We start from the raw sequence: 20,558 nt of genomic DNA on the forward strand, positions 1-20,558 counted from the left end.
ATTGCACTGGACAAACTTTTTAAAAGGTGCTCCCAGCGCAATGAAGGAAAATGCACGGTATTATGATGAATGCGCTGCCCTCAGGGAAGCCGCGAATTTGCGCTGCCCAGGGGAAGCGTATTCACATGAAAAACGGAGCGACAGCTTTGAAGCCACTCCGTGTTTTCACAGTGCAGGCGGGATTAGAGATTCCCTAGCTGGCAAGTGCAGTCAGGCATGTCTGGGAGGTTAATAGGCTCCCTTTCCCCCCCTCCAGAGGGCTGTTCTCAGGGGGGGCACTGACAGTGCCTCACCTTTTTGGTGGGTGCACTCTCAGTGCACCTTCTGAGAGCTTCTTTGCCTCTGCGCCCATGTCTGTAAAACGGCGCCGGAACAGAGACAAAGGGATTCCCTATTTTGCATGGGGCACGGCACCATGCAAATAAGGGAATGCCCTCTAAAGATACCACTGGCACTTCATGTGCGCCATCGGCATTACAGACGTGGCCGCACAAGCGTCTGTGGCCCCAATACCCAAGTGCCCCGGAGGCACGCAAAGCTGGTGCAAATGCCCATAGCACCACTTTGTGTAATAGGGCCCCAGGTGTTTTATTTTGAAAACTTTCATCAAATGAAAACTTTCTTCAAAATACTTTTTTATGAAAGGTTTTAATAAGAGTTTATAGTTAGACTTGACTGTGGAGAATAAATATATGATCAATTTTGATGATTGCAGTTTCGGAGTAAACAATAGTGAGTTCAAATTTTTTGTGACTGTTTTCAAGACGCAGAGAAATGAAGTGAGATAGAGTCCCCTGAGCTGGGGTTTGAACGTGAAAACATTAGTGAAGGGAGAATTGTCCTACAAATGTCGACAATATTGTTTGAAGTTTCTAGCTTTTGGCTGTAGTGTAGTAACATTAGATTTGGAAAACATGTTGTAAATGGCAAAAGGGAATCCGCTTTAGCCTGGTGCAGTTGTAGTATATGAAGTCTAAAGTGTGCACTACAGAATGAGGAGGAACTATTATCATTTCTTGTTCTTACACAAACACTATGTGGGACAAAAATAAGCACTGCAGAAAAAGCTTACCAGCTTTCTTCTATTTACCTACTTAATTAGGTGAATCACTTCAAAATGTGTCTCTATATGTACAACAGCATGCTACAAATGTCCCTAAAATACATGTAGACATACATGCCCCTTATCTCCAGTACCAAACAGAGACAGCAAGCATAAGAGAGAGAAATAGTGTGAGTGTATGCATATCTGTTAAGTGAGATGGATTAATCATGGTTCCACTATCATTATCCCACAATTCTGTGAGAAAACCTCCTCATAATAGCTGATTAAAGTCACCTGCGCCAGTGCTCCTTACAATTTTATCAACTAAGCAGGTGTGTTCTCATTAACCATTTCCAATTTATGAACTATAAAATGAATAGTCACAACTAAGTGAAGCCATATTAAGGTAACTCAGGGTTATTGCAATATAGTATTACGGCACCAGTCAAATAAATAAAGGCATACCTGAACTTATCGAAGATGTTGAGAAGTTATCCTGTGATGTCAGGGACTTCTCAGAACTACTGAGGTCTTTGTTCTTGCACTGGGAATAAGGCCTTTTCCGTCCATCAAGAGGGTGATAAGCAACACAGTCCTGATTCACAAACCTCTTTTCCACGTACTTTGCTCTGATATATGCTTCCTTTTCTAGTCTTTAAAAAGCAAACAGAATAATTTTAGCAAGAAACCAAAATAAAAAAGCAGAAGTAGTTGCCACTGTGTGATTTATCAATGCAGCAGAACGCAAAAGTACAACGTTAGTACTAAGCACAACCTATTCAGCTAACTATAAGCATTATCAAAGTAAAACAATAAGAAATATCCACTTTACAAGTGAGCAACACAATGATGAGTCAGAAAAGGGCAGAAAGTTATGTGAGAAAACGTGCAGAGTTCATTATCAGCAGTGTAGTTCTAATCCTACCCACATATTCATAAAGAAAATTCACCATCAGCAACAAGATGAATGGATTCAATCACTAAAAAGATTCGTGTGTTTTTCACATCTAAAAGGGAAATCACACATTTTTAAATGCTTTTCAATCATTTCATCCCAATACTTATACAAAATACACATTAAAAAAATGTTTTTTTTTAATGTGTATTTTGTATAAGTATTGGGATGAAATGATTGAATTATGTATTGATTCCAAGGCTAAGCCTTGATTTGTTAAAAACTTTTTTTAAGAAATAAACTGATGGTTTTAACTGTTCTTTATAGTATATTGTTTTTAACAGTTTTTTTGATTTATTGTGACTAGCACAGAGTTTCCAAACTGACGTTACCTACATACCCCTTATATATTTACAGTGAGGGTAGTTCTAATTTGGCTGGAATCCTCTCACTCTTTGAAGTGTAAGACACATCTTAGTGTGCCAACACAATGTAAGGACATCTCCAAACCAAAGGCGAAGTGAAAATATTTAAACAAATATATGGTGGCAAGCCTTTAATAATTATGTGCTTAGAATTAGAACAGCATTTGTGGTCTAAGATCAATAGTTTGAGTGCAGTACCAGCTGGCAAAAAGCCAAAATTGCCCTCCAGCAAAATATGCGAAGAGATTGAAATTCAGCTATAAAAAGGTTGAGGAAAAGCCAGATCACTGAATGTATTTAATATTGACTATGTGAAACACTTCATCTGGTCTGGGCAAGCAAATGAGGAGAGGAGTTGGCCTAACGACTAGGGTGGTCGACCTCAGATCTGGGGAACCGTGTTCGTGTCTCGGCAAGGACGCGCAACATCTTGTGATTCTGGGCAAAGCACCTAATATCCCCATGCCTTACATAAATGAATGTGTCCTCTTGTAACACAACTGGTGCTTGTTTAAAGCGCTCCGATACCAGATACCTTCGGGTCAAGTTTGCGCTATATAAAAGTCTGTAAAAAGAAAAAAAAGGATACAGGCAAATGTCCTCAATCAGATGCAGCTCTTCGAGATAAAATACTTGCTCTGTTTGTAAGGAGGATTTTAGCTGTACTGCCGTAGACGTCTCCTCACAGCAAAGACACCTTTAACCAATATTGTATCTGATGCTGAAGATTTCTACTTTAGTCTACCACAAATCTTTTCGTGTTTTCTAACCAAGCAATCCAAATGGTGCTCTTGAATAGGTCCAGTTGACTAATAGTGATTAAAAAGGTGCTGGGGGGTGCCCTAAATTGAAGAACTAATTTACAACAAGGGGTGGTGATGGACAGAGTCTCTGAATTAAGCAGAGTACTCTCACCCAGTCAAGAGATCAGGGCTAGATCCAACACCGTTTTTTAGCTCATTGCACCATCCCAGTTTCAGAACCTGGCTTTATGCAAATTAGTCTGTCCCTGGCCCAGTGCATCATGGGAACAGGGCAGACCAGACTACAAAAGCCAATTCTTACACTGGGAAGGAAACAAGCTTCCGGGGACCGGTTTCTGGCATTTCAGCCGTCTTCGGCCCGGCTTGGTTGAATCCTAATGGTGCAATGAGCAAGGGACTCACATCTGAGTATACCCTTCCACGCTTAGGGTGGACAAAATAATTTACAACAAGGGGTGGTGATGGACAGAGTCTCTGAATTAAGCAGAGTACTCTCACCCAGTCAAGAGATCAGGGCTAGATCCAACACCGTTTTTTAGCTCATTGCACCATCCCAGTTTCAGAACCTGGCTTTATGCAAATTAGACTGTCCCTGGCCCAGTGCATCATGGGAACAGGGCAGACCAGACTACAAAAGCCAATTCTTACACTGGGAAGGAAACAAGCTTCCGGGGACCGGTTTCTGGCATTTCAGCCGTCTTCGGCCCGGCTTGCTTGAATCCTAATGGTGCAATGAGCAAGGGACTCACATCTGAGTATACCCTTCCACGCTTAGGGTGGACAAAATAATTTACAACAAGGGGTGGTGATGGACAGAGTCTCTGAATTAAGCAGAGTACTCTCACCCAGTCAAGAGATCAGGGCTAGATCCAACACCGTTTTTTAGCTCATTGCACCATCCCAGTTTCAGAACCTGGCTTTATGCAAATTAGTCTGTCCCTGGCCCAGTGCATCATGGGAACAGGGCAGACCAGACTACAAAAGCCAATTCTTACACTGGGAAGGAAACAAGCTTCCGGGGACCGGTTTCTGGCATTTCAGCCGTCTTCGGCCCGGCTTGCTTGAATCCTAATGGTGCAATGAGCAAGGGACTCACATCTGAGTATACCCTTCCACGCTTAGGGTGGACAAAATAATTTACAACAAGGGGTGGTGATGGACAGAGTCTCTGAATTAAGCAGAGTACTCTCACCCAGTCAAGAGATCAGGGCTAGATCCAACACCGTTTTTTAGCTCATTGCACCATCCCAGTTTCAGAACCTGGCTTTATGCAAATTAGTCTGTCCCTGGCCCAGTGCATCATGGGAACAGGGCAGACCAGACTACAAAAGCCAATTCTTACACTGGGAAGGAAACAAGCTTCCGGGGACCGGTTTCTGGCATTTCAGCCGTCTTCGGCCCGGCTTGCTTGAATCCTAATGGTGCAATGAGCAAGGGACTCACATCTGAGTATACCCTTCCACGCTTAGGGTGGACAAAATAATTTACAACAAGGGGTGGTGATGGACAGAGTCTCTGAATTAAGCAGAGTACTCTCACCCAGTCAAGAGATCAGGGCTAGATCCAACACCGTTTTTTAGCTCATTGCACCATCCCAGTTTCAGAACCTGGCTTTATGCAAATTAGTCTGTCCCTGGCCCAGTGCATCATGGGAACAGGGCAGACCAGACTACAAAAGCCAATTCTTACACTGGTAAGGAAACAAGCTTCCGGGGACCGGTTTCTGGCATTTCAGCCGTCCTCGGCCCGGCTTGCTTGAATCCTAATGGTGATGGTGCAATCCATCAGGATTCAAGCAAGCCGGGCCGACGACGCCTGATATGGCAGAAACCGGTCCCCGGAAGCTTGTCTCCTTTCTGGTGAAGAATTGGCTTGGTAGTTTGGTCTGCCCTGTTCCCATGATGCACTGGGCCAGGGACAGACTAATTTGCATATAGCCAGGTTCTGAGCTGGGATGAGGCAGTGAGCTAAATAACGGTGATGGATCAAGCCCTGATCTTTGGACTGGGTAAGAGTGGTCTGCTTAATTCAGACACTCTGTTCATCACCACCCCCTTTTCTGAATCATTTTGTCCACCATAAGCGTGGAAGGGTATACTCAGACATGAGTCCCTTGCTCACTGCTCCATCAGGATTCAAGCAAGCCGGGCCGACGACGCCTGAAATGGCAGAAACCGGTCCCCGGAAGCTTGTCTCCTTTCTGGTGAAGAATTGGCTTGGTAGTTTGGTCTGCCCTGTTCCCATGATGCACTGGGCCAGGGACAGACTAATTTGCATATAGCCAGGTTCTGAGCTGGGATGAGGCAGTGAGCTAAATAACGGTGATGGATCAAGCCCTGATCTTTGGACTGGGTAAGAGTGGTCTGCTTAATTCAGACACTCTGTTCATCACCACCCCCTTTTCTGAATCATTTTGTCCACCATAAGCGTGGAAGGGTATACTCAGACATGAGTCCCTTGCTCACTGCTCCATCAGGATTCAAGCAAGCCTGGCCGACGACGCCTGAAATGGCAGAAACCGGTCCCCGGAAGCTTGTCTCCTTTCTGGTGAAGAATTGGCTTGGTAGTTTGGTCTGCCCTGTTCCCATGATGCACTGGGCCAGGGACAGACTAATTTGCATATAGCCAGGTTCTGAGCTGGGATGAGGCAGTGAGCTAAATAACGGTGATGGATCAAGCCCTGATCTTTGGACTGGGTAAGAGTGGTCTGCTTAATTCAGACACTCTGTTCATCACCACCCCCTTTTCTGAATCTAAATTGAAGAACGGCATCACAACCTTCACTCTTGAAGGAGAGGAGGAAGAAAAATCAAAAACGTGGTCTCATTAATAACGGTCAACTAGACGTATATGGTAAATGGGTGTTTGATCACAATATTTGGCACTTGCTAAGGGAAATGCATTTACATCTGCTGAAATGATTTGTAAAAAATAGGATGACCTGAAACTGCCTTTATTAATTATAATAAATCAGCTATGTAGCTACAATGAAAGTAGTGCTGTTTCAACAAACAAAATACACATTTCAGTCAGTTTTTTGGGTGAACTCATTGGATTGTGCTTTTTCTTATTCTTTCTTTAAAAGGCATGAACCCTATATCCATCAGTCTCCTGGCACATCCAACTTACTGAACCTTATTACCCTCTGATTTGTTTCCTCAAAAGCTTTTTCCTCGAAAACCTAGCCCATCCCTTAACTATATGGTAGACTCTATATGCACCAGGTGTCTTGGTCCTCATGTGAATCTGAACTCCATGTACTACTCTTCTCCACCCAAAACAAATTGTAGGTGCTCGCCCAGGCCCCGCCCACCACCGGCCCATTGGACGAGCCGCTCCCGCCGCCCAGCTGACCCGCCCTCACGTCCCCCTTCTTAAGGGGACAGCTAGGAGTGCTCGGGAGTGACCGCTGCGCCTCTCACCAGGCCGGGTCACCCCCTTGCTCCTCCTGCCGCCTCCTGCTCCAGCCTGCCTTGCCAGCCTTGCCAGCCTGCCTAGCCGCATTTCCCGCCGCCGCAGACGCCCCCCTGGTCCCACGAGCGGCCCAGCCACTGCAGAGCCGGCCGCTCGCCCGTTCCCGCCGCTGCTCGCCCAGGCCCCGCCCACCACCGGCCCATTGGACGAGCCGCTCCCGCCGCCCAGCTGACCCGCCCTCACGTCCCCCTTCTTAAGGGGACAGCTAGGAGTGCTCGGGAGGGACCGCTGCGCCTCTCACCAGGCCGGGTCACCCCCTTGCTCCTCCTGCCGCCTCCTGCTCCAGCCTGCCTTGCCAGCCTTGCCAGCCTGCCTAGCCGCATTTCCCGCCGCCGCAGACGCCCCCCTGGTCCCACGAGCGGCCCAGCCACTGCAGAGCCGGCCGCTCGCCCGTTCCCGCCGCTGCTCGCCCAGGCCCTGCCCACCACCGGCCCATTGGACGAGCCGCTCCCGCCGCCCAGCTGACCCGCCCTCACGTCCCCCTTCTTATGACGCCCCCAGAGCGACCGCGCAGCGGACGCGCGCAGCGGGAGCACCAAATGAGCGCCGAAGGTGCGCCAAAGGTAAGCCCGTCTACGCCCGTCCGCGCCTGGACCGCGCCCAGTGCCAGGACCCCTGGCCCTCGCAGACCCCAGCCCACCCGCCGGACGTACGACGCCGCCACCCTCAATGCACTCAACGCCGGCCGAACCCCTGGATGCTACCGAGCCACCCCGAGAAGCACCCACGGACCCTTCATCTGCCAGTCCTGCAAGTTCTCCTGCATCCGGACCTGCACTGCACCAGCACCGACCAAGCCGAGCACCAGCAGCACCCACCTGAAGTGCATCCTGCTCAACACCCGCTCCGTCCACAGACACGCCGTCGAGCTCTGGAACCTGCTCGACACCACAGCCCCAGACGTCACCTTCCTCACAGAAACCTGGATGAACGCCTCCTCAGCGCCCGACATCGCCATCGCCATCCCGGACGGCTACAAGATCATCCGGAGGGACCGCGTCAACCAGACAGGAGGAGGCATCGCCATCATCCACAGGAACACCATCCGCATCACGACCAACACCGACAACACCATCGCACCCGCCGAACACCTGCACTTCCAGATCCACGTCAACCCCAAGACCACCCTCAGAGGCACCCTCATCTACAGACCCCCGGGACCACGCACACAATTCAGCGAGGACATCGCCGACTTCATCAGCCCGCTCGCCCTCCCCTCAGCCGACTACATCCTCCTCGGGGACCTCAACTTCCACCTGGAGAACAACAACAACCGCAACACCACCACCCTGCTGGACAACCTCGCAAACCTGGGACTCAAGCAGCTGGTGACCACCCCCACCCACTACGCCAGACACACACTCGACCCGATCTTCTCTTCCAGCAAGGACATCGCCTTCAGCCACGCCACGGGACTCCAATGGACGGACCACAGCTGCGTCCACTTCAGCTTCAGAAGGACCACGCTCCACCATCACCAGCAACAGGCTCCCCGCAGAAGCTGGAACAAGATCACTGCAGACCAGCTCACTACGTCCTTGAGCAAGAACCCTCCCACCAGCACAACGAACCCCAGTCAAGCAGCCTCCAACCTCACGAAATGGATCAGCGACTGCACAGACGAACTCGCCCCGCTGAAGACCCCGCCGAGCAGACCCGGCAGCAAGAAAGCCCCATGGTTTAACGACGAACTCAAGAGCTCCAAGAAGAACTGCAGAGCACTCGAGAAAACCTGGCGCACAGACCCAACACCGGACAACATGACTGCCCTCAAGCTCGCCACCCGAAAACACCACCAGCTGATCCGCGCCACCAAGAAAACCGCATTCAAGGAACGACTGGACAACAACGCACACAACAGCAAGGAACTCTTCAACATCGTGAAAGAGCTCTCCAACCCCAACGCCGGAAACAATGACATCACCCCTTCGCAAGACCTCTGCAACTCCCTCGCCTCCTACTTCCACAACAAGATCGCGGACATCCACAACAGCTTCAGCACTCAACCAACGCACGCCACGACCGAACCACCGCCCCCCACCACCACCCTCCGCGCCTGGACCCCGATCAGCACCGAAGACACCATCCGCACGATGAACTCCATCCACTCCGGATCTCCGACAGACCCCTGCCCTCACCACGTCTTCAACAAGGCCGACGCTGTCATCGCACCCCACCTGCGGGACATCATCAACACCTCCTTCGACATCGCCACCTTCCCGGAGAGCTGGAAGCACGCCGAACTCAGCGCTCTACTCAAGAAACCATCAGCAGACCCTACCGACCTCAAGAATTACCGCCCCATCTCGCTGCTCCCGTTTCCGGCCAAAGTCATCGAGAAGACCGTCAACAAGCAACTGGCCGCCTTCCTCGAGACGAACGGCTCCCTCGACCTCTCGCAGTCTGGCTTCCGGACCAACCACAGCACCGAGACCGCCCTGATCGCAGCCACAGATGACATCCGAGCCCTGCTCAACAACGGAGAAACAGCGGCCCTCATCCTCCTGGACCTCTCCGCGGCCTTCGACACTGTCTGCCACCGCACCCTAGTACAGCGCCTCAGCAACGTCGGAATCCAGGAGAAGGCACTGGAGTGGATCACCTCCTTCCTCACCGGAAGGACACAGAGAGTCCGCCTCCCCCCGTTCAGATCCGAGGCCACCGAAGTCATCTGCGGCGTTCCTCAAGGCTCCTCGCTCAGCCCAACTCTCTTCAACGTCTACATGAGCCCCCTCGCAGCCATCGCACGCCAGCACAACCTGAACATCATCTCCTACGCCGACGACACCCAGCTGATCTTCTCCCTCACTAACGACCCCGCCACCGCCAGAGCCAACCTGCACGAAGGGATGACAGAAGTAGCCAAATGGATGTCGAACAGCCGCCTGAAACTGAACTCAGACAAGACGGAAGTCCTCATCCTGGGATCCTCACCCTCCGCCTGGGACGACTCCTGGTGGCCCCCCGCCCTGGGAAGCGCACCCAAACCAACTGACCACGCACGCAACCTGGGCTTCATCCTGGACTCCTCCCTCTCCATGACCAGACAAGTCAACGCCGTCTCCTCGACGTGCTTCCACATCCTGAGAATGCTACGCAAAATCTTCCGATGGATCCCCACCGAGACCAGGAAGACGGTCACCTAGGCCCTCGTCACCAGCCGTCTGGACTACGGCAACTCCCTCTACGCCGGAACCACCGCCAAACTCCAGAAGAGACTCCAGCGGATCCAGAACACCTCAGCACGACTCATCCTGGACATCCCCCGCCGCAGCCACATCTCGGGACACCTGAGAGACCTGCAATGGCTCCCGGTCAACAAGAGAATCACCTTCCGGCTCCTCACCCACGCACACAAAGCCCTACACAACCAAGGTCCAGGATACCTCAACAGCCGCCTCAACTTCTACGCTCCCACGCGCCAGCTTCGATCGACCAGCCACGCCCTCGCCGCCGTCCCCCGCATCCGAAGAGCCACAACAGGAGGAAGGTCCTTCTCCTACCTGGCCGCCAAGACTTGGAACTCCCTCCCGACCCACCTCCGCCTGACCCAGGACCACCTCGCCTTCAGGAAGCAGCTCAAGACCTGGCTGTTCGAGCAGTAGCGGACCCCCCCCCCCCCCCCCCCAGCGCCTTGAGACCCTCCGGTTGAGTAGTGCGCTATACAAATGCTCTGATTGATTGATTGATTGATTGAACAAACTTGCAGATGTACAGTTTAGATTTTTGGGGATCTATTTGTTCGATTTAAAACCTATGTGACTGCAATTTCTTTCTTTTTTGGAACCGTAGGAAAAACTGCTTTGCTCCTCTCGATCGTGCAGAGGCAACATGGATTAAATTGTTACATTCAAAATCTGCCCATATGTTTCGAAGTTAAAGAGGGTCCCTGTAGAAGTGCCACAGCTGGAGAGTTCCAAGGTAAACCTGAATGATAAAGAAATCCTAAAACTTAAAGAAATATACCCATAAAAATAAGTACCTTGGACTTTCATTGTCTGGCTTCTTTACTTCGAAGGTTTTCAATTTAGCTTCATATATTCGATTAATAACTTGATTTCCCAGTTCACACATCAGCTGTAGGTAAAATAAAAAACATGTCATGCTGATTTAAAACAAACACAAATGTTGAATGAATTAGGCTTTAACTTAGTTAACGTGTAGAACTGTAATAATTTAACATCTTAAGGAAAATATTTGCTAATTAAGTATTTTGAGAAGTTTGTTGGAAACAAAACTGTTGGCAATAGGGTGTCGGTTGTTTGTTGTATATGTATGCATGTATGCATATGCGTACATACCAACAGTACTCGTTAAATACAAGTACTGCTTACGGTGCCTCTGTAGTTATAACACTCAACAGGAAAAGACAATTTTACATTGCTAACAATTATGCCCACGTATGACCAATCTGCAACAATAATGCACAGAAAATCTACAGGACTTTGTGGTGGAGGGAGGACAAAATGAGAAGGGTGAGGACTGGTTATATGATAACATTGGACATTTCCAAAGATAGCTTTTTACATTAAGAACTCAAAAAAAAAAGACTGGAAGGCACATCTTGCTTAACTTACATTTGTTACATTTTCCAACTTTGGTGAAGTTTATATCACAGAATAAAGAACCTGGTAAACATAGATGTGCTACAATGATATGACATTTCTACTCTATAACCACTGCGGAAACAAGAAAATACACCTTCAACTTAGGTTGTATAAAAGCTACTAGCTGCATATACCAAAAACCTAATGTAGGGCAGGATCAGTTGAAAATACTTCAAGTAGAGCAGTAAATAAGAGATAAACCCCAACAAGAGGACCAAAAGAAGTGCTTGAGACAAATTCATACCTCCACCTAGGGGTCCTATCATTGGGGGTTTATTTCATACAAATTACTGAGGGACAAGTAGGGGTGGGAAAGTGAAACTGTGTTCAATTTAACTGATGGAGGACTTCTGCCATTGGTCTGTATTGGGAGTTTAAAGTATCTGATGTGTTGCCTCCATAAAACTCACTCTATTCTATCACCCGTAGTGTGAAGACAGGATAGAGCCTAAAGAGAAAAGTGTTAAATTGTGGCTTGAAATGGTACAGACTCAAAAATGCATTTATTCTTTGTGTGACAGCAGTTTGGCAATAAAATAAAGAGTTAACATATATAGAGATTATTTTGAGAAAGTCAACATGTTTCACTGTATTGTAAAATTCATCGCAGATAGATCAAGGCATAATAAATGACTATACGTATCTCAACACAGTCACTGTCGCTAGAGAGTGGAATGTCAAATGAGGTCACCAATTGAACGTCAACATTTGAGACACCCACGTGACTCCTAAAAAAACACTCTATTTAAATATTGGCATACCAGGACACCTTAGAAGATATTGTGAAATTGGAGGACTCTTAAAGCAAAGTTAAAGTCAAAGCTGGTTAGACCAGATTAAGGTCCCACTGAGGCAAGATAAATGGTGAAGGAAGGAAAAGATGACCAAGACATTTCAGAAACCTATGTACAACAGGGGCTTTGAAAAGGGAGGGTTGGTCAGGTAACTGGGAAAAGGGAGAAGATAGCCCTTAAGAATGTCCAGAGCAGTGCCCTGCTGGGCAAGGAAACAAATGAAAAGGAGAAAAGGAGAACCTCAAAAAGGGGGTAGAACAGTGATCAATGTTTTTTTCTGCACACCATGCCACAAATCTTTCTAACGACAGGTGAATACTGTCTTTGTGTTGGGACATCTGGCTGCTAAGATGACTTTGCAGACTTCGGAACCAAGGCTGAAAGCTGTCAACTGCCGCCACTCAATCTCCATGCAACAAGGCAGAGACTGGACAGGTCCAGGTGGAGGAGCTTCCCCTGCTGTTGCAACAGAAGATCCTCCCGAATGGGCAGCCTGATCGGAGATCGATGGCCATGCTCAGTAGCTCGGGATACCACAGTCTCCATGCCCAATTCGAAGTCACAAAGATGATTTGGGCCTGGTTGTTCTAGATCTTCTTGAAAACTCTGGGCAGGAGTGGTATGGACGAAAGGCATAAAGAAGGCCTGTGCTCCACTCGAGATGAAAAGCGTCTCAGAGGGCCTTCGAAACTCCAGCGTGCAAAACTGCTGACATTGCGGGTTCTCTGGAGAGGCGAACAGATCTCACAAAGGCTCTCCCCGTCGTTGACAGAAACCTTGCCCGACCTATGGGTGGAGACGACATTCGTAATTCGCTAGGCATCGACAGCTGAGTTTGTCTGATATGTCGTTCAGAGAGCCTGCCAGGTGATTAACCAGCACGGATATGCACGAATATGCCCTGATATTCCAGCCATGTCCGGGTACAAAGGGCCATTCGATAAGGGTCCACGACACCACCCTGTCCTGTTTGTTGCAGTACCACATGGCGGTGGTGTTGGCCATTAACATCTGCACTAGCCTTCCCTTGATGGAGGGTACAAAGGCTTTCAATGCTAATCGGCTCGCAGGGAGCTCCAGCAGGTTAATGTGGAGCCCGGATTGAGTTGGGGACCAGAATAATCTGATCTTCACCTCTCGCAGATGGCCACCCCATTCCAGGAGTGACGCCCTGTCACTACGGTGAGACCTGGTTGGGGAAGGAGAGGGGTCTGCCTCTGACCCAATTGTGATTTGTGAGCCTACTCTGCAGATTTTCAGCAGTTCTCTGCGAGATCTGGACCATGTCGGAGAGTTTCCCCTAATGTTGTACCCATTGGAACGTAAGGTCCTACAGCAGAGCCCACATATGTCATCAAGCATGAGTTACCAACAGAATGCAGGAGCCAGGAGTCCCAACAGCCTCAAAGTCTGTCTTACCGAAATCCAGGGTAGAGTCTGAAACATCGGTACCACAGCTTGAATATCCTGGACTCACCGCTCGGGAGGATAAGCCAGAAACTGTACTGTGTCCAGAACAGTCCTGATGAAAGGGAGCATCTGAGAAGGAGTCAGGTGTGGTTTCGGCATGTTGATAGTGAACCCCTGCGAGTGCAGGAGGTCCACCATAGTCTGGAGGTGGGGATAACAGCCTGGGGCGAGCCCGTCTTTAACAGCCAGTCGTCAAGATAAGGAATGACTGGCACCACGGATTGCTGCAGATGAGCTACAACCAACGCCATCACCTTGGTGAACACCCAAGGGGCATTGGTAAGGCCGAAAGGGAGCATAGTGAACTGAAAATGCTTGTGGCCTACCGTGAACCGCAGGTAATGCCGGTGGCTAGGCAGGACAGGAATGTGGAAATAAGCATCCTGCAAGTCCAACACTGCCATTTTACACCACTACTTCTTGAGGAAGTAGTCGAGGGCAGTAGGTCTAGGATAAGACAAAAGCCTCTGTCCTTTTTGGGGACCAAGAAGTAGCAGGAATACCAACCATGAAACACTTCTGACGATGGCACCTTCTTTATGTCACCTTTGGCCAAGAGAGCAGCGCCTTCCTGGCAGAAAAGGCACAGATGACCCTCCATCATCTGATCTTGAGATGGTGGCATGGAGGAAGGAGCTGTCATGAAGGTGCGGGAGTAGCCCCTTCTGATAATTTGCAAAACCCACCTGTCCGATGTTATGGACTGTCAGTGGGGCAAGTGATGGCGAACCCTGCCACAGATTGCGTGCCATATTGGTAATAAGGCAGATTAGGAGAGTATGGAGGCTGCTGCTGCTGCTGGGGAAGAGGGGGTGAACTGACTAGAGCACTAGCTACCTGATCACAAGGTCTGTCTGAGGATACTGCGGCCACGCAATGACTGGGGAGCATGCACGGCGTGGTGGCTGGGATGGTATTGGTATGACTGGAAACTCCTTCATAGCCACAAAAGGAAGGAAACGTGGATTTAGGGTGATGGGAGGCCATAAGAAGGCCCAATGATTTGGCCGTAGCCTGACTGTTCTTGAAGAATTCCAAGGAGACTGCTTCCATCAAAGGGCATTTCCATAAGAGAAATTTGCATTGGGGGGTTGTCAGGGGGGCAGTAGGGGATGCACCAAGATTTACATGGGGAGTTGAGGCTTGGAGTCCCCGTGTTGGGTTTGGACCCAAAAGGACATCAGTGAGAGCTTTGTTGAACAGGAGTAGCAGTTCTGAGGGAGGAGACTTCAGGTTGCAGCACCTCCGTCAAGAAGCTAATCTTGACTGCCACTGAGGGCAACTGAAGGTCCAAGACCTCAGCTGCCCTCTACCCCACCATTGCATTAGAGGCTCCCTCCTCCTTAGACATGGTAGGAGGAGAAAGGAGAATAGTATCTGGAAAAGTATCCAGGCCACTGGCTTCACCCAGTTTCCTCACACCAGTCCATGTTAGGATTCTCTTCGTATGGCTAGTATTCTTCAGGGTCAAACAACCCCTCCCAGTCCTCCCTGAGTCCTAAACCAATAAGATAGGGCTCAGACTCCAATCTAGGAGGCAAGGCTCCAGTCGGCGCCGGATGAAAGTCAAGGATCAGAATGGGGATGGCACCGCTGGTGGGCCCAATCGAGACCGGCGTCGGGGAAGGTCGAGTTTGTACGGCCAACCCCTCAGGGCCCGGAGACACGCCAGAGGGGGTCTGACCATCCAAATATGAAGCGCATTATCGCATTAAACTCCTTCAGTTGGGCAGTGGTCGCTCCAGCGCCCGGAAAATCAGGGAGGTGTGAAGTTGGCCCAGGCACAGGCTCCACCGCAGAGCCAGGCCTTGAATGTTGCCGCTCCCTCAACTAGTCAGCCGATGGAGGACGAGAAGTCAAAGACCTCTTCGATTACTTATTTTTCTTGTGACGTGAATTACCAGAGTGTCCCAAAGACTTGGAGTGTGACAAAGATCTCGGACTCTGCGACCGCTTCCGCGACCTCTCCCTCAACTGAGACCTCGATGTTACAGGGTCACACGTCAACCGGCCATAAGCTTGAGGGATTGTTCCCACAAGGCCTGGCAGTTAGAGCAGTACTTCAGGTCGTGGTCACATTTAAGGCAAAACAGGCATACAAGATGCAGGTCCATTAACGACATCAGTCGATGACAGGGTCCACAGGGCTTTAAGCCGGCTTTTTTTGAGGACATCCCTACCACACCAGGAGGAAAATAAAACAAAAGAAGTTGCCAAAAAGTCTAAAAAATCCTGTCAAAAAGTGACTGAGTGTTAGCTCTTCTCCAGATCAGGGCTGGCTGGTGCGGAAAGAAAAGAACTGACGTCAGTGTGCCTGGGTGGTGCCTATATAGGTGCCAACGATGTCACTTCCAGTGCAGTTGATGCCGACTAAGCACGCAGAGCCAAACAATGCCACTTACCAACGTGCAGGAGTACTCACAAAAAAAATTCCGGATCTAGTCTGCCGCCTGTGGAAATTCTACAGTATGGAATCTGTGGCTAGAAGTCCTTCAGTTCAGGGATGTGGAGGATGAGTCGGTGACTTACAAGGTAAAACGGGCAAGAAGGGTAAGACTCTAAGAGGACTTTATATACCATTTTGTATACTTGAGGGGAGCCCTACATAACTAGCAAGATAAACAATCTATAAAGCAAAAACAAGTCAAAATCATACTAAAGACAGGCAAGTCAGCTCCCACAGACTTCCTTAAGACAATATTGATGTTCTCTGTGGGAATGTGTCCCCCAAAAGGGCACCTACAAATTAAAAAAACAAAACCAAGATTTGCTCATATCTGTATTTACTTTTTTTAATTTCCCTCAGTGTTCGCAATTGCCAAGAGATGGTTAAAAACACTGTTAAGACTACTGAACTGCGGTTCCATGACACGCCACCCTCACAGGGTTAATTAAGCCTCTGATGACCCATAATGTCCTTATAGCACTGGAATGCTGGTTCATTTTGCAATTTGTTTGTATGAACAATGTACCTCTCCGTTGCTGGAGTTGCTAAACTATGTCTGTACAAAACGTCATAAAGAAAAGTGTTTAAAAAGACTACTGACCTGCAGCACTCTTGGAATTGCATATCATATTCAAGACCCACACCCGTGATTCAGGAACTACTGTACTACTGCACTTCTCACATTTCAACAGTATTTCCTTTTTTAAGAAAATTATTGAATAAATGCACTGGTAAACATTAGCAAAGATAGACATAAAAAAGGAATAATAATTTTGGAGCCTTTTACAATATTTTGTAAGGCACTTTGGAGACAGCAATCATCACAGAGCAATTCACATTTCAATTCTTGGAAGTCTACAGGGGATGCAATCTCCCAATAGAAACATGTCGGCCCCTTTATGTTTAAAAACATAATTGTTTCCATTTCTGATGCGAACAACTCCCACTGTGTTCTCTTAGTGCCCTGCACTAGCTGGATACCAACAACGATGGAGCATGCTGTTGACAGCTGTCCTAGTGTCTTGTGTAGAAACTGGATCAAGAGACAGATGCCCCATTGCTCTATTCCTTTTGTGGAAGGTCAAGTTCTTGGGCAGCTGACCACTACCCTAGTGTCTCATTTACAATTGTAGCTGATGCACCCGGACAGCAGCCAGGCATGCCAATGTCCAAGGGTCTGGGAAAAGCTAGGCCGTTTTGTGTGTTGGGGAGGTACAGGGGCAAATACAACCATCCTTGGGCACTGGGCAAGGCTGCGGAAGAGGTAGATATCACCACTTGCCTTGGTCATAGGGTAAGTGCGGGGGGTGGAGGTAATGGAATTAGTGGGAAGAGAGGGTTTAATACCACCCTCTACCATTAGCCAAGGCTGAGAAGGAAGTCAGCCATCAGCACTTTCTCTGGACCTTTGGCAAGGCTAAGAAATTCAATTTGAGGGGCATGGAGGTGGGTGCCTTCCTTCCCACCCTGCAGTAACACTAGAGGATACAGAGACAAACACAACCCTCCATGCCTTTGAGAAGCCTCTACCTGTCCCTTAGGAGAAAGTGTTCAGAGAATTCAAATATGGGTATATGGGGCAGGATCCAATACAACTCACTGGTCCTTCGAAAAGGCTGGGTTATTCAACCTGTAAGGAGCCCAGTAGGGGGTGGTGACAGGGTCCAAAACAAACTTGTCAAACCTAGGCAAGGCTTTGGAGCAGATGCAACAGACAGCAAAATCCTTTGTGCCCATACAGCAATGCCAATGGTGGGGAAGGCAGCCACTACTAACCACTATAGCTTTTGGGCATAGCCAAGCAAACTAAAATTAGAGTTCAGAGGTACGTACTAATCATGTCAAATGCAAAGGACTGTAGGAGGCATATTTATCCTCTAGGCTAATTTTAATATGATTTTAAACAGTGAACAGAATAGAAACTTATGTTATTCTAGCAACAGTTAGGCTACTAATATTATTCAGTGCACTGGCTGGATACATATAGATTGTTCCAGCAAGAGGCTTAACTCCTTAACCGCATGCGTGCGGGCGGCATTCCTCTCGTACGCTGACTTTTGCGAAACCGCATGTTACGTGACGAGCTGGGCTCGTTATCAGCGTAGCAGGAGGCTACCTCATGACGAGCCCAGCTCGTCATCAGCGTGCAAGGGGTTAAACAACCAATGTACATATACTCCAAGGCCATAAGTTGGCAACCATGAACGCTATTACACATTATGCACCCATCTCAGGATACTCCCATATAGCTGCTTTTCAATTTAGAAAAAAAGAAGGGGGAAAAAAGCTATTGAAAGAAATTATGCATTACTAGCTTATGGAATCCTTCACTGTACCTTTAGTAATTCAGGCTCCCATGTATCTAACGTTAATGACCTTACTTTTGAAAAGTGCACACCAAGACTCCTAAAGAAAAGGGAGAAAAAAGGTATAAAAGTATAAAGTACGCATGTTTGAACATAATCAACAGTATACATACTTTCTCTAAATTGCAACTTTAGAACTGGTAAAAGGGAATTAAATTAATTGATGCACTCATTTAGAATGGGGAGAGACTGCAAAGCAAATATTTCTATCCCAGGCAGAAGTAAGAAGTTGTTTTCCTTAGTTTCTGCTACATCTCATGAGTAGTCTTGTCAGGCACCTTTACATTTAATATGTTTAAATTCATTGTATCTATTTTAATAGCATCAGTATAGTCAGAAGTGTCAGGAACCCGAGGCAGTATAACTCTAACTTACAGGGTGGAAAACAGTCTCTGCATGCCACATTGGCTTGGATTCACAGGCTGAGGCTGATTATTGCCTCAACGTCCATCAATGATGGCTCCTGGAAATAGATTTGAACATTGCCTGGAAGTTTGGCGTATAATTACAAAGAGTGTTTTGAATATTATGAGATGTTATCTTACAGAAACGGTGCAGTCACAGTGACAATGTTATCCTCAGTCATTGCACTATTTATCAAAGGCAGAGAGCAGCCACACAAAACATGACAACCTACAAAAGACTGCCAGACCTTAGGCCAAGCCTCCAAGTAAAATTCAAAAGGGGGCTGAATTACCCCATGTCAATATATCAGTGTATGTCTTTTTCAACACAAGTTAACATCAACTGCAGGATCATCTAGTATCCATTTACTGATAATCAGTGCAGTGATAGGGTTAATATTTCAAATGGAGAAGACACAAACAAATAGTCTGGACAAATGGCATGACTGCTTTTGACATGAATGGAAGATCATAAAGCCTTGTGTCTAATGGAAAATGAGAAAGACACAAGTTCCTTGCAACACTGGCTCTTATATTCCTAGTCCTACCGCTTGACTGCATGCAGAATTATGAAACTCATGTGCAGTACAGAGCCTGGGCATATGAAGAGCAGATGCAGAACACATATTCTTCTACAATTGTAAGGGCATTGTCTGGAATGGGTCATTGTCTGAAAGAGGCATAGTCGACTGACGCGAGTCGGAGGTATGACTTGAAACAAAAATAACATAGTCTATCACATTTTATGTGCTGTGAATGGATGGAAGCTATGGGATTTCTACCATCTGTTAAAGTTCCCTTTGTAAACAGTTTTCTTAACGCATACTCCTCTATCCGGTGGATATCCATCCAGGCAGAAAATAAGAGAAAAGGAGCATAAGTTGGCTAACTGTGAATCAGGTAACCAGACATAAATCTTCCCAAAAGTACAGCAAGGAAAAAATCGAAAATAATGTGACATTAAAATGAAAGAGCACTAGAGGTGCAAAGTATGTAATGTCGTTGAGTGCTTGCCCACAATTCCATCATTTGGCACATAATTTGCAATGTTATTAAATCTTGAGAGTTATTTCTCATCCAACAAATTGACACCTCTTTCATTTGTCTAAGGCTGGCAAAAATAAATCGAACACTTTCAACTTGTAGTCCCATTTTTTCATGAGCGTTTTCTCTGAATTCATAAACAAATGTTTGTACCAATCTTTCAAACAAATAAATATACCTAAGATGCAACATTTTCGTTGTTTCCCAAACAAAGCCAGTTATATGTATATTTTAGAGGACACAGCACTACTTTAAGGCATCTGGTGGAAGGCTCTCCCAAAGAAAGAACTGGTTAGGTCCAGGGCCTTGTAATCTGGTGTTCTATTAGCTGGATGGTGTAAAGAAGGCATGCATGAAGGTATGAAAATCCCAGCAGCAACAGCCATTCTGATGGTTGCGCTGGAGCATTCCAAATAGGAATGATTGCTGGACTGCTGATTATACTGATCAGCTTTTTTACCACTCTGTCACATCATAAAATCAAATAGTATCATCAAGTGGTAAAGTACGGGAGGGAATGTATTCCAGGATACTAGGTGAATAGGGGATCCAATCCGCTCTACAAGCTGAATTTGGCATCTGTGCAGACTTAGAAGAATGTCTCGGGTAAAAATACCTGTCATATGGTCAACACTAGGGTGCTCCCCTCTAGTATGCACTTGCACGTGGGCTCTTCCCTGATCCTTTTCTCCCTACAGCATTACTCACCAATCCTTTCGTCCTTTGTTATTTTGTCTCTGGGCTCCCTGCCTTCCCCAGGTACTTCCCAGGTCTGTGGTGAATGCAGGGGCACAGGCTGTAAGGGCTCGGATGGGCCAGGACCT

At 47.7% G+C, this 20,558-nt stretch overlaps 1 protein-coding gene across 4 annotated transcripts in view; it reads right to left on the reverse strand.

Annotated features, from left to right (window-relative positions):
• ACAP2 (ArfGAP with coiled-coil, ankyrin repeat and PH domains 2) overlaps positions 1-20,558 on the reverse strand; it is a 402,961-nt gene that overhangs the window by 57,912 nt on the left and 324,491 nt on the right. For all 4 annotated transcript variants that reach the window (XM_078666362.1, XM_078666364.1, XM_078666363.1 and 1 more), the window contains 3 exons: positions 18,257-18,326; positions 10,586-10,680; positions 1,511-1,698 (listed from right to left, as the gene is read on the reverse strand). In XM_078666362.1, coding sequence (XP_078522488.1) covers positions 1,511-1,698; positions 10,586-10,680; positions 18,257-18,326 — 353 coding nt within the window. The remainder of the gene's footprint in view (positions 1-1,510; positions 1,699-10,585; positions 10,681-18,256; positions 18,327-20,558) is intronic.

The sequence above is a fragment of the Lissotriton helveticus genome, chromosome 11 (genome assembly GCF_964261635.1).
Source record: "Lissotriton helveticus chromosome 11, aLisHel1.1, whole genome shotgun sequence".
NCBI lineage: Eukaryota > Metazoa > Chordata > Amphibia > Caudata > Salamandridae > Lissotriton > Lissotriton helveticus.